The following is a 14,561-nucleotide window of genomic DNA, read 5'->3' on the forward strand; positions in this document are numbered from 1 at the left end:
GGTTATGCTCTAGACACGGCAGCTTTTATACTCAACTGAGTTCCATCCAAGGCCGTGATAAAGACACCATATAGGATATAGACTGGGAGAGATGCCCAGGTGTCTTTCATGAGGATTTGGGGTTGTGAGGCTTACGTTAGACATCAAGTCTCAAACAAGTTAGGACCCAAATCCGACAAGTGCTACTTTATTGGATATCCCAAGGAAACTAAGGGATATTACTTCTATATTCCCAGTCAGCACAAGGTAGTTGTGGCAAAGACTGGGGTCTTTCTAGAAAGGGACTTTGTTTCTAGAAAGACTAGTGGGAGCGCGTTCGATCTTGAAGAAGTTCAAGATACGAACAATAGCACTGAAGCCTCGATGGAAGTTGACTGGAACCACAAAGTGTTGTGGATGATGTTGTTCCACAAGGAGTTGAGGAACAACAACCAGTTCAAGTAGACATACCTCTTCGCTGATCTGATAGGGTACGTCGTCAGCCTGAGAGATACCCATTTCTCTTGTCTAACTATGATGACGTTGTACTCATAGAGGATGAGCCTATCACCTATCAGGAAGCTGTGATGAGACCAAATTCCGAGAAATGGCTAGAGGCCATGAGATCCGAGATGGAATCCATGTACACCAACCAAGTATGGACTTTGGTTGATCCACTTGAAGGGGTAAAACCCATTGGGTGTAAGTGAGTCTTTAAGAGAAAGACTGACATGGATGGACTTATCTATAAGGGTCACTTGGTAGCTAAAGGTTTCAAGCAGATTCATGGTATTGACTATGATGAAACTTTTTCTCCAGTAGCGATGTTTAAGTCCATTTGGATCATGCTTGCTATTGTAGCCTACCATGACTATAAGATATGGCAAATGGATGTCAAAACCGCGTTTCTGAATGGAAACCTGCTCGAGGATGTGTACATGACACAACCTGAGGATTTTGTAGATCCACAGCATACTAGCAGAGTATGCAAGCTGCATATGTCCATTTATGGACTAAAGCAAGCTTCTCGGAGCTGGAATCTTCGATTCGATGATGCAATCAAACAGTTTGGTTTCATCAAGAACGAAGATGAACCTTGTGTCTACAAGAAGGTTGTAGGGGACATAGTTGTCTTCCTCATATTGTATGTGGATGACATACTGCTCATTGGGAAGGACATCCCTATGCTTCAGTCTGTCAAGACATAGCTAGGGAGTTGCTTCTCAATGAAGGACTTAGGTGAGGCATCCCGCATTCTAGGGATACAGATCTATAGAGATAGATCTAAGAGATTGCTTGACCTAAGTTAGAGTACATACATTGACAAGGTACTCCTACGGTTTGCCATGCAGAACTCCAAAAAGGGATTTCTGTCGATGTCACATGGCGTGAGTCTTTCGAAGACTCAAGGTCCCTCTTCTAGAGAGGAGAGACACCGCATGGATCAGATCCCTTATGCCTCAGCCATAGGATCGATCATGTACGTCATGCTATGTACTCGACCTGATGTCTCGTATGCTTTGAGCATGACGAGCAGATACCAGTTAGATCCAGGTGAAAGTCACTAGATAGCGGTCAAGAATATTCTTAAGTACTTAAGAAGGACTAAAGAATATTTCTTGATATATGGAGGCGATGATGAGCTAGCTGTAAAGGGTTACAGTGATGCTAGCTTCCAGACCGACCAGGATGACTATAGATCACAGTCGGGGTTCGTATTTTGCATTAATGGTGGTGCTGTCAGCTGGAAGAGTTCGAAGCTGGATACAGTAGCTGATTCTACAATAGAAGCCGAGTACATTGCTGCATCAGAGGTAGCAAAGGAGGCAGTTTAGATCCGCAAGTTCATCACTGAACTTGGGGTGGTTCATAGCATTGCTGACCCCATTGAGCTCTATTGTGACAACAATGGAGCTATAGCACAGGCGAAGGAACCTCGCTCACACCAGCGGACCAAACACATACTACGGCGCTTCCATCTCATTCGAGAGATCATCGAGAGAGGAGATGTGAAGATTTGCAGAGTACCTACAGAGGCTAACATCGCAGACCCCTTAACCAAGGATTTGGCACAGAGGAAGCATGATGGTCACACTAGGTCATTGGGGCTTAAAGCCTACACTGATTGGCACTAGTGCTAGTGGGAGATTGTTAGCTAGAGCCCTAGAGCCAATCATTTGATGATTGTATTTTGGACTTGTTGTATCATATTCTATATAAATAAAGACATTTGGTTTTTGGTTATTATGCTTACTTGTATTGGTGCCAAATAAACTAAGTATAATAACGTCCTTGAGTAGGCGGTTCTCACCTATATCAATCGGTTAGTTGAACCGATAGTGAGATGATATAGGGAACACTACTCTTAATCATTCCTAGTCGAGTATTAACATTCAGGGACAATGTTAATGCAATAAGACTAGCATGTAGGTCAACTCGATGACTTGATCTCACAAGTCATGGATATAGAGATATCAAATTGACACATGGGTATACATTAGAGAATGTATACTGAATGACCCGCCATGAGAAAATATCATGGATCGTTATATGAGTGTCATATACTTTCTCATGTGGCTATTAGTATGACTACTAGTCCTTAGACCTGAAGTCACCATGGTTCCCTACATAAGGAGTTATGTACTTTGGTTTCGTCAAACGTCACCTGTAACTGGGTGGACTATAAAGGCGATTACTGGGTATATAACGAATTATGCAGAGGGATGTGAGTGATGTAGATGGGATCTATCCCTCCCATATGATGGGAGTGACATAGGTATTCTTGATAGAGTTAGACCACGAAGTGCATGGTCATGCCCAAATGAGTCAACATGAGATGTTGAGCTCATTTGATCGAGTGAGTCTACTTGGAGTTCAAGATTTAGATTGATTAGAGGATGACACGGTCTATGCCTCACATTGATCAATCTAGATGTCTAGGATAGAAGGACAATGTCATATATTGTGAGGAGTCACAATTAGTAGTCACAAGGTGATGTTGGATCTCAACATTTCTTGTAACTTGGGTAGCAATGATGTATTGCTGATGCCGCTCATTGCTTATATTTCTAAAGGAGTTTAGAAACATTGCCAACGTTACAAGAACCTATTGGGTCACACACAAAGAACAAGTGGATGGAGATTAGGTTCATAGGATGAACCAATAGGATTAGATTTATTTGATGAATCAAATTGGATTAAGAGTAATCCTAATTGGGATAATTGAGTTGGACTTAAGTTGATTCATGTATTCAATGAGTCTAATTTAGATTATGACTCATTAAATCAACTTAATTTAATGAATTAGATTCATTATATTAAGTTGGCTTGAATCAAATGGTTAGATTAGATCAACCATGGAAGAGATTTGGTCAAGTTTGACTTGACTTGAGAGGAAGGGGAAGAGTCAAGTTTGACTTGACTAATTGCCACATCATTAGTGAGATGGCAAGATGTGGACCAATGATGATGCTCCACATCATCATGGTATGCCACATCATGGAGGTTACAAGCCTCTATTCCCATTAATGTGGCCGACCACATTAAATGAGTGGGAGTTACTCATGTGGCCGGCCACACAAGTGAATGAAGGGGAATGAATTTTCATTCATTAGTGTCATTCATTTCATCTCCTTCCTCTAGCTATTCTCCTCTCCCTCTCCTCTTTCTTGGCCGTGAGTTTCAAGGAAGAAACAAGGTGAGAGTTTTTGAGTTTCATGAAAGAAAATAGAGTGATTGTCACATAGAAGAAGAAGAAGAGTGTTCTTGTTTTCATCTTCTCTATTTTTCTTTCCAACCCCATCCGAGAGCCCTAGAAAGTGCTAGCACACTTGTGGTGCTCTTCTTCTCCATCCTTGAGTGTTAGAGAACACTTCTTGTTCGTGTGGATATCACTAGCGAGTTGTCTACGTTGACAACTTCGAGATCCGGCGTACCGTTGGACGAGCGGGATTTGTGAGGGCACGCATCGAAGGTATAAAATATTTTTCCTTAGTAGATCTACTGTAGATCATTGTTTGAAACTCGTATTAGTATTTTCCGAAATTTATCTTCGCACGGATCCAATGGCTAGGGTGTTTCGGGGTTTTCGTGACGCCGAAAAGCGGTTTTCGTTGCAGGTATTGCTGACGTTGCTACACCTCCGACTCACCAAGATGAAACAAAGTTGTGGCATATGCGACTGGACCACGTGAGTGAGAAAGGCATGAATATACTATGCAAGAGAGGTCTTGTTGGAAGACACACCACCTATAAAATTGACTTATGTGAACATTGTGTTTTTGGCAAACAAAAACGAGTGAGTTTTACCAAAGGGATCCATCGAACTAAAGGCACTTTGGATTATATACATGCTGACTTATGGGGTCCTTCTCGTGTTCCATCTCATGGAGGCAGACGTTACATGTTGATCATTATCGATGATTACTCCAGAAAGGTTTGGGCTTATTTTCTTCGCCATAAAAATGAGGTTTTTCTTAATTTTAAAAGGTGGAAAAGTTTGGTCGAGAACCAAACTGGAAAAAAGGTAAAACGGTTGAGAACTGATAATGGTCTTGAGTTTTGTGAAGAGGACTTTAATAAGTTCTGTGAAGATGAAGGGATTACTAGACATCACACTGTGGTAAGGACACCTCAACAGAATGGGGTTGCAGAATGGATGAATAGAACACTTATTGAGAGAGTGTGGTGCATTCTCTCTCATTCTGGGTTGGGAAAAAATTTTTGGGCTGAAGCAGCATCTACCGTTTGTTATCTTGTTAATCGCTCTCCACACTCATCCCTTGATGGAAAGATTCCATAAGAAGTATGGTCAGGTAACCAAGTTGAATATTCAAATTTGAAAGTTTTCGGTTGTCTAGCATATGCTCATGTTACTGATGGAAAGTTAGATCCACGTGCTAAGAAATGTATCTTCATTGGTTATCCATCTGGGGTGAAGGGTTATCGCTTGTGGTGCCCTGATCCAAACTCTAAAAGGATCATCATTAGTAGAGATGTCACTTTTAATGAAAATGCATTTTTATCTTCTGGAAGAGAATCTATTGTTTCTTCTACTGACGCAGGCAATCATGTCGATGCAAGCAAGAAAGTAGATTTAGAAATTCAATCAGACATTCCTAAGCCAGCACAAACTTCTTCTGTAGACACACAGTCTAGCTGTGTGCCAGTCTCTACTGATGTCATTACTGATCCTCAACAACATGATTATACCATAGCACGTGATCGTCCAAGGAGAGAAATTAGAAAGCCTATTCGGTTTGATGATGAAAGTCATTTTGTAGCTTATGCTCTGACTGTTGCACAAGAGATTGATAGGGATTTAGAACCTCGTAACTACGCGGAAGCTATATCTTGTGGCGAATCGGAAAAATGGTTATCTGCAATGCAGGAAGAAGTGGATAGCCTCCACAAAAATAATACTTGGGATCTTGTTAAACTTCCAAAAGACAAACGTGTTATCAGTTGCAAGTGGATTTATAAACTGAAGGATGGCATTTCCGGAGTTGAAAATGCAAGATATAAAGCACGGTATGTTGTTAGAGGTTTTGATCAACGAGAAGCTATTGATTTTAATGAAGTCTTCTCTCCTGTTGTTCGTCATACCTCAATTCGGGTGTTGTTTGCTTTGGTTGCCCTCTATGACCTCGAACTTGAACAACTCGATGTTAAGACAGCTTTTCTGCATGGAGAGCTGGAAGAAGAAATTTATATTCAACAACCCGAGGGTTTTGTGGTTCAAGGAAAGGAGGACCATGTTTGTTGCTTGAAGAAATCACTTTATGGCCTTAAACAGTCGCCCAGGCAGTGGTATAAGAGGTTTGATTCATTTATGTTGAAATCTGGTTATTCCAGGAGCCTACATGACAATTGTGTTTATTTTCAAAAATTCCCAGATGGATCTTTTATTTATTTGTTGCTATATGTTGACGACATGCTTGTTGCTGCACCTAACATTCTCTTGGTTAACAAGTTGAAGGCTCAGTTAAGCAGTGAGTTTGATATGAAAGACTTAGGTGCAGCCAAGTCAATTCTTGGTATGGAGATTAGGAGAGATCGTCAGGCTAGTGTATTGCGGTTATCTCAAGGGAAATACATCAAGAAAGTTATTGAAAGGTTTAACATGCAAAGTTCCAAACCTGTTAGTACTCCTATGGCTGCTCACTTCAAGCTGTCTGTGGTTCAGTGTCCTCAAACTGAGGAAGAAAAAAGGCAAATGACTAGTGTCCCTTACTCTAGTGCTATTGGAAGCCTTATGTATGCCATGGTTTGCACTAGGCCGGATTTAGCACACGCTGTTAGTCTTGTCAGCAGGTTCATGCACTGTCCTGGGAAAGAACATTGGAATGCAGTGAAGTGGATTCTCCGCTATTTGAAAAATACTGTTGATGTTGGTTTGGTGTTTGATAAGAAGTTGCATCCTCATTCAAATCAAGTAGTCGGCTATGTTGATGTTGATTATGCTGGTGATTTAGACCGGAGAAGATCACTATCTGGATATATATTTTCTTTATGTGGTTCGGCCATCAGTTGGTGTGCTTCTCTTCAGTCAATTGCAGCCTTGTCAACCATTGAAGCCGAATATGTTGCAGCGACAGAAGGTGTTTAGGAAGCTATCTGGCTTCATGGTTTGGTTACTGAGCTTGGACTAAATCAAGATGTTCTTACTATATTTTGTGATAGCCAAAGCGCTATACACATGATGAAGAATAGCATGTACCATAGTAAAACCAAGCATATTAGTGTCAGGCAACATTTTGTTCGTGATACTATTGCAAATGGTGAAGTGGTTGTGAAGAAGATCCACACTGATGGCAACCCAACTGACATGTTAACCAAATCACTTCCCATTGCCAAGCTCCAACATTGTTTGGACTTGGTTGGTGTTCAGCACTGTTGATTGCCTTTCAGGGTTTTTGGATTGGGGGAGAGTTCATTTTTTTGAAATTTGACGCAAGGCGGAGATTTGTTGAGTATGTGTCAAATTTGCTGGAGCATTGAGTTGGTAAATTAATTAGTTCAAGAAGGAAAGTCATCTTTTATGAACAGAGCAATTCTCGCCATCTGGCCATATGAAGTTTTATCAAGACTTTTTCTTCCTTCCTTATCGGATTGCTCTCTATCCTGTACTCCTTATCTTTTTTCCTGTTTTCTAAGGATATATATATATATATATACGGTATATATATATATAGTTGTGAGGTGCTATGTGTATGGGGATCAATTAGAGTTTCGCAGAAGTGATCATCTTGTACTCTCCATTTTAACATAGTGAACTCTCTCTTTTTCTGTGATTTTTTTTCCTCTGAAGAGGATTTTTCCACGTTAAATTTGGGTGTTATTCCAACATTATTTGACTGCTATATGTTTTGTCTACCGTCGATTTCTTCACAACAATTCATGGGCATTTTAAGATTTCCTAAAGCTAGTGCACTTATAAAAACACGTCTCTCTCCAACTTACACGATCTAAACTATTGAATGATGCATTCCATTGATTCCTTAATTATGAGATAAAAATGATCATTTTACATGTAAATACACTCAAATAAAAAGTATGCTGCAAATCCATTTTGCACTGAGTATAACTATATTTATGAACTATGAGAACCTCCAAATAACCATTTTAGTGCAAAAGAACCTAGGCAAATGAATTTTGAGGAAATATTGTACCAAACAAATCAACTCTTGAAAAATGTTGTGCCAATTAGACTGGATAAACTTGTAATAGACATTCGCTTATAGTTGGTTCAGCAAGTAGGTCTATTGAGTTTTTTGAATGTATTGCGAGCGATGCCTTGTTCTATATCTTCATGTCTGCTACAATTCAGAAGCTGAGCTCACTGGCACTGCTCAATATGACATTTTCTTTCAATAAATTTACAAATTTGCAGGTCCGAAGTATCTTTGCAGGTTTATATTGGTTGGCAGGTGCTCCACTCTTGATGGCCATTCTTGCTAACCCTTCAAAGCTACCTGGTTTCACTATCGACAACTCAAGAAGACCAAGATTTCCCTTTGCCCTCTTCACCTTATAAACACTCCCCAAACAAGCTTCAAGTGACTGACAACACCTGCTCAGTTGTCCAATGGATTTGTCCACATTCTCCCTTTGCAGAAACAAGCAATCCTTGTCCAACTCCACAAAGATGATTACATGTCCCTGGTCTGAGTTGGGGTCCAAATACCCAGCAAACTCCACTATTTCTCCTCCCTTTCCATCCCCGATCATAAGCCCCAAAGTAGTCATTGCAGAGATCAAATCTCTCTCCGTGAAGACCTCTGAATCTCCTTTTGGTGCTCTTGTGATGAATTCCACTCTTGGTAAGGAGTTATAAAAGCCAACAACCTTGACGACATCGTTCAAGCGGTAGCGGTAAAGTCCTCTGTAAGTAGTCACCACCACCTCATACATCTTTCCTACCTCTACACCAGATATGTCTACTGTTTCTTGAACATTAGGTGAACCTCCAAGCTCGAAAGGGAGGAACTCAAAGTAAGCCGCTGAGGGAATGATCACAAAGCTTGTGGTAGCAGGTGGGCGACTTCTATCCATGTTGATGCCAATAGGGCACTCTGAAGCAAAGTAGTTTCCACCCAACAATGGCAAATTATCACCAGCATAATGCTTTATGAGTGAAAAATATTGTTCCATGCTTCCTGTGCTGACGCACGCAATGTAACAAAGTTTTGGCCACAAGCGGCAAAGAATACCCCGCCAATTATTTCTCATGCAAATTTCTCGTATCCTTGTAGCCAACTCTGGCTGTGGAGCTCCAAGCAATTCTTGAACTGCAACTCTCATGGAAGGCTCTGTGATCTCTGAGCTCAGTGATCCATATTCGATGTCATCACAAAGCTGCATCCATTTGGATTCCAGCATTCGAATTGCCCTGATGAGGCCAGCTGCATAAGGTGCACGAATGCAGTCTACGGAAGCAGAGAGGCTGAGGCCGCAAAGAAGATGACAATACATCTGTTGAAGGGTGTCTGCTCCTACGATGACCTCACGGGGGCTGACGCACATTGAGAGCAGTGGTGAAGGTGTTGGGGTGTTGTTGTGAAAAGGGAATGCAGAAGCAGCCATCACCTTGTACCCTGCTTTGGTTGCAGTTACATTTCCTGCATAGAGGAACCATAGAACTTTGTTGGCAGATCTTGTTGGGGGAAATAACCTGCTGTAGCAAAAAAAACTGAATTGATGAGAAAGAAGGGTACACAAAGTTGAATGAAGTGCAAATTGTTTGATCGAAAGATGACCTTTGGAGAAGGGCCGAGCTGGTTTGATGTGCTACACTGGAAGCAGATTTTGCTAGGCTTGAATCAAAGTAAGGAATCAGCTTTGGCTTCGATGTGCTTGTTCCTGAACTGAAAAAGAAGTAGACATTTTGAGAGCTACACTTCTCGTCGTGCCATTTAATTTGTCTGATCAATTTAATTGCTCCAGTCTGAAAAGTACAAGATGAGGGAGAGAAAAAAAACAAGCAAATTACTTCAGAAGCAGAAAACTTCAAAATGCCCATTTGAAGTTTGTTATGTATTTTTTTTAAATGAGCCATAAGGATTTTGCTAAAATGCTGTTATAAGGGATGCTATACAAAATCATACAAATTTCTGTCAGAGACTATTCGATAATTTTATAGTACGCAGGTGATACTTGAATATTCATGAGGGTAGATGAACTAGAAATAAAAAAAATCTCAGCACAGTATTGGCTTGCTTCAGTTTGGTCAGTGGCTTAAATATCAATTCCAACAAGTCATTTATGAGTTATATTGGTGAAAGACTGGCAGCAAGTTTTGGTTGCAAAGCTGAAAAGCTGAAGAGCTACCAATCATTTACCTGGGGTATCAGTTGGGATTAAAAAGCCTAGCAGAAGTTACAGACAATGAATAATTCAGTATGTGTAGCTGCAGATTTGCACCATTGGAAGAAAAAAAATTATGATATAATTCACCTACTGCGTAGTGCCTAAATGGGTTATGAAGTCAATAGACAAGCTCAAAAGAAAATTTTATATGGTAAAAAGCCAATCTGTTGATAACAGGGCAACACATTTATTAGCCTGGGATACTTGTATTAAACAACTTAGGTGGTTTGGGCTTGATATGGGATTGGTGGTGGAACTTGATGTTGTTGGGACAAAATTGATGAAATAAAAGAAATGACTTAAAGAAAAAATTTGGAGAAATCACAAACAGAGAAATTAATAAGAAATTTATTCATTGAAAACCCATAATTATAATTAAATAAGGAAAGAAATGCCATTGGTGTGAAGCACAATAATCCAATAAACTCTTATCAAATTAAAAGATACCAATTAAATTATTACAAAATTAAAAATATCAACACCTTAAGATAGTTAATGAATATTAATTATAAATTTAAAATCTACATTTATTACTTTTCTTTCATTCCTCTTTTGTATCACCTGACAAACAAGATGAAACTAAAAAAGAACTACTCTGGTAATATCAGCCAACATAGAATTGAAAATGCTGAATACCTATCAATTAGTAATAGATAGGAAATGGTCTTTTCTGAAAGACTATAGCAAGGTGCTGGATTTTTTCAATAGCAATATTAGAAAGAAACTTGGAGATGGTAGCAAAACAATATTTTGGCTAGACAGATGGAGTGGAGATTCTCTCATGAAGCATGATTTTGAACAATCTTTTACATGTCAGAATAAATTAGCATCAGTTTCTTAATCTATTCCTGGACTTGAGGATTTGGGCTCTCAAATGGGGGAAGTATCAGTAAGAGAAGTATTGAAGCTGAAAGAAAGAGTGCTGAGTTTCATATTTGCAATCAGGGTCAGTCTGATCAGATTGAATAGAGATGGGAAACAGAAGTTCAGTTCACTGTGAAGTCTATCTATATTGCTTATAAGAATGCTACATCAATTCTCAGCATATATCCACCTTTTGGTAGTCTTTTGCATTCCTGAATCATGAGATAAAAATGATCATTTTAGATGTAAATACACTCAAATAAAAATTATGCTGCAAATCCATTTTGCACAGAGTACGCTCATATATGAGTATTTACCTATATTTGTGAACTATGAGAACCTCCAAATAACCATTTTAGTGCAAAAGAACCTAGGCAAGTGGATTTTGAGGATACCAAACAAATCAACTCTTGAAAAATGTTGTGCCAATTAGACTGGATAAACGGTAATAGACATTCGCTTATAGTTATACTCCAAGGGATATGTGAAACTTCAAAATGAATACTTTTGTAAATAAGTCGATTTAGAGAAAAATGATGCTGAGCTCGAAGATTTAAATAAAACTTAAAGAAGAAAAAAAATTGCTGAGGGGTGGTGGTATGATCTGGGAAAAACCAAGATCATTCTCGTGTTTCATCTGTTGACATTCGATCGATTCAAGACGTTAATACAGATTGCTTTATCCTCTCTCTTTTCCAGTAAAAAAGGTAGAATTGTATCCATCGAAACAATCGAATACGATTACCATTTTTGAAATCAACTCTGTTCACAAAGCCTCAAAATTTGAACGATGGCCCATCAGAAGAGAGAAATTTAAAGGGAGCAAGATAGCAAGAGAGACCTGTTGAAGAAGCAGAGAAGGGGATCGACCGATAGAGCGGTGGGCGGCTCGGCGCCGTCAGCAACCCGATCGATCAGATCGGCGTAGTCGTCGTAGGAGGAGAGCGGGACTAGGCGGCGGAAAGCTGCGGCGGTGTGAGCTGGATCAGCCTGGGCGGGATCAGGGAAGCCGGCGTCTCCGCAGAGGAAACGGCGGAGATAGCCAACGGCGGCGTTCCGCTCAAGGATCGAGCGGAGAGTCTGCATCTGAATCCGGTGGGCGTCGCGGGTGGACCCCTCAAACACCTCCACCGCCCCTGACGACGCTGCCATCGCCGCCCGCTTCTAGAGTTGCGTATTGAGATTCGCCTTCTTAATTCCGTGTTTTACCAACACTTTTGCGCCGCAATTTGGTAACTAACATCGCAAACGACACGGGGGTTTGCCGCAAAACCTTCACTACCAAGCAAAGATCCACCGACAGCTACCTACCGTTGTTCTGTCTTTAGTTTCTTTCAGCTGTTGTTTTGCTTACTGGATTTATGCATTCGAAAGGTTTAGATTTTGTTTAATTACTTGGAATGAAAAATTAAAAGGTTGAATTATATATATATATATAATTTCATCATCCTTATAAAATATCTTAACTTTATCATAAAATTATTTTTTTCATTTGATATTTTTTAATATCTTATCATTCTTAGTCGAGGATTTGTTTCATTGTGTCGTACTCTCTGATTTTGAATTTATCTTTCCTCTTCGTTGCCTTTTGTCTTATCGGACGAATACGAACTTCAAAGTCATCCACATCAACACTAGTATCTGGATTTGGATTTGATACTGAAGTGTTCTCCCCTTATTCGAATGTCCTTACCTTCTTATTAGAGGAATGCGCAACTAATTATGGAACATATTTATCATATTCTTTGAGAACCCTCCACACATTCATATACTTAAAATCTTTGTTTTATTGTTGGTTTTCCACATATTCAATGCATTCTCTCATCACTCCATCCGTTTTGATGATAAGTATACAAATTATCATAAGTTACAGAAAATTCATTTATTATCGACGTAAACTTACAATAATGTGATTTTAGCACCTGATAGCTTCTCTTCATAGTTCCAATGGCCCGATGCATGTTGTAGTAATCAGCGCATTTCTAAAAAGTTTGATCCTTCTAGTCATTATCAATGACTGCATCAGTGATGATAGTTGCTCATTGTTGGAGCAATCTCAATGGTCCGCGGGACCATGTGTTTTGGTGTTTGGGCAAACGGTTTAAGTTAGGTTTACCCTTGTTATTTGATATGTGTACTTGAGTTGTGCAGAACTGCAGGATACACATGTGACTCAGGTTGACGGCTTCGGGTCCGGTGAAGGATGGAGCATCCGAGGGACCGTGGACAAGGCAGCAAGGACAATGGCCGAGGGAAGCGACTTCAAGGCATACGCGAAGGATGGCATTGGAGACAAGCCGCGGGCTTGGATGCATCCGAGGGACGAGAGCCAAAGGAAGTAGGCTTGAAGGCAAGAGGTCAAGGCTGCAAAGAAGAGTCAAATGAGTCGTGAGGGTACGAGTGCATGAGAGATTGTACTCGGAGTAAAATCCTAGTTTTAGGGGTTTACTGTAGCGGCATTGTAGCAGTTACTGCAGCGGCACTGTAGCAGTTACTGTAGCGGCACTGTAGCAGTTGACTGGTGTATGGACCAGTCGACTGATGCACTGTAGCAGATAGCCGTTGAAAGAGCCGTTGGGCTGACATCAGTCGACTGGTGCAAGGACCAGTCGACTGGTAATGGGCAAATCAGGTTCTGATTTGTTCCAAGCTCTATAAGAAGGAGCTTGGTATGGTCGGCCAAGGTGACGAAATTAGACTTGGTTAAGGTCTAATTAGTAGTCTACAAGTGCTCAAGAGTCTCCCTTGTATCCAAGAGGTCTTGGTGAGTTTGTGGTGAGGTTTCTCCACCCACAAGCAGGTTTGAGCTAGCCGGAGGTCTTCCGGGGAGTAATCCACCGACGGATAGGGATCGTCCACCTTACAGACACGCCGTGGAGTAGGAGCTTTATCTCCGAACCACGTAAATAGGCGCATGTTGGTTTGCTTGCTCTTTCTTGTTCTTTGTATTTGTATTTAGCTTTCGTATTTGTGTTTGTATTATTTGTATTCCGCTGCGCAACTAACAAATACGTAGAAAGCGAGCGATTTGGGGGTGCCGCCTATCCAACCCCCCTTCAAGCCGGCCACCGATCCTCCAACACTCATGACTTCGCAAGGATCATGTCTTCATCAAGGTACCAAAATCTTCGTTTCGAATCATATTTTTCCTATTCAACTTCACACTCTTCTTGTGATGAGTGTGGTGGCCACTGAGATGTTGGAATAGACGATGACGTTAGAGGCTCTTTGTCGCTAATAGATGGGTCGATAGTAGCCATTCTTGCTTCAATAAAAAATATGGCTAGTGGTTTAGGAGGTGAAAATACGAAAGGCAGAGAAGGCATCCCAAATTGGTTGCTCATGGCTGACCAATCTTAGCGTGAATACATACCAAATGGAGCTGGGACGGTGTTACTCTAAAGGGGAAGGGAAAAATTTTGAGAACTTTAGAAAATTTGGAAAACCTTGTGGAATATATGAAATATTTTGAAAATTTTGACAGTATTACGTGTGAGAGAAAAATTGAGGATATTGGGCATCATGATTTGAAGGAATGTGAGTATTTTGAGAAGATGTATTTTTTTTCTATATTTGAAAAATTCAAAAAATTTGTAAAAGAAGTACTGAAATTTTTATCCATCTTGAATACAAATAGAGAATGAAAGGATGAAAGAAATATAGAATGAAAAAATGAATGAAAAAGATGAGAGTTCATGATATATTTATAGATTTTTTTTAATTAAAAAATTGACAGTTGAACAACGATTATCAAATTAGTCGTTCAACGTTCAATTTCACCTTTAATCTACACAACCTATACATAATGCGTTTTTTAATAAAAAATATTAAAAAAATATTAAAAAAATAAT

General features: G+C 40.0%; 1 protein-coding gene across 2 annotated transcripts; it reads right to left on the minus strand.

Annotated features, from left to right (window-relative positions):
* Window positions 1–7,446: 7,446 nt before the first annotated feature.
* LOC121984171 (probable indole-3-acetic acid-amido synthetase GH3.6) lies at window positions 7,447–12,003 on the minus strand. 2 transcript variants are annotated; one of them, XM_042536988.1, is made up of 3 exons: window positions 11,552–12,003; window positions 9,237–9,344; window positions 7,447–9,154 (listed from the first exon to the last, which is right to left on the minus strand). In XM_042536988.1, exons 1-3 carry the CDS (start codon window positions 11,860–11,862, stop codon window positions 7,804–7,806), a joined length of 1,770 nt encoding a protein of 589 aa, XP_042392922.1. In that variant the 5' UTR covers window positions 11,863–12,003; the 3' UTR covers window positions 7,447–7,803. The 2 variants fall into 2 exon arrangements, with proteins under 2 accessions (XP_042392922.1, XP_042392923.1); XM_042536989.1 differs by having other exon boundaries at window positions 7,447–9,151; window positions 11,552–11,999.
* Between the last annotated feature and the right edge of the window lie 2,558 nt (window positions 12,004–14,561).

Source organism: Zingiber officinale, chromosome 5B (genome assembly GCF_018446385.1).
Source record: "Zingiber officinale cultivar Zhangliang chromosome 5B, Zo_v1.1, whole genome shotgun sequence".
Taxonomy (NCBI): Eukaryota; Viridiplantae; Streptophyta; class Magnoliopsida; order Zingiberales; family Zingiberaceae; genus Zingiber; species Zingiber officinale.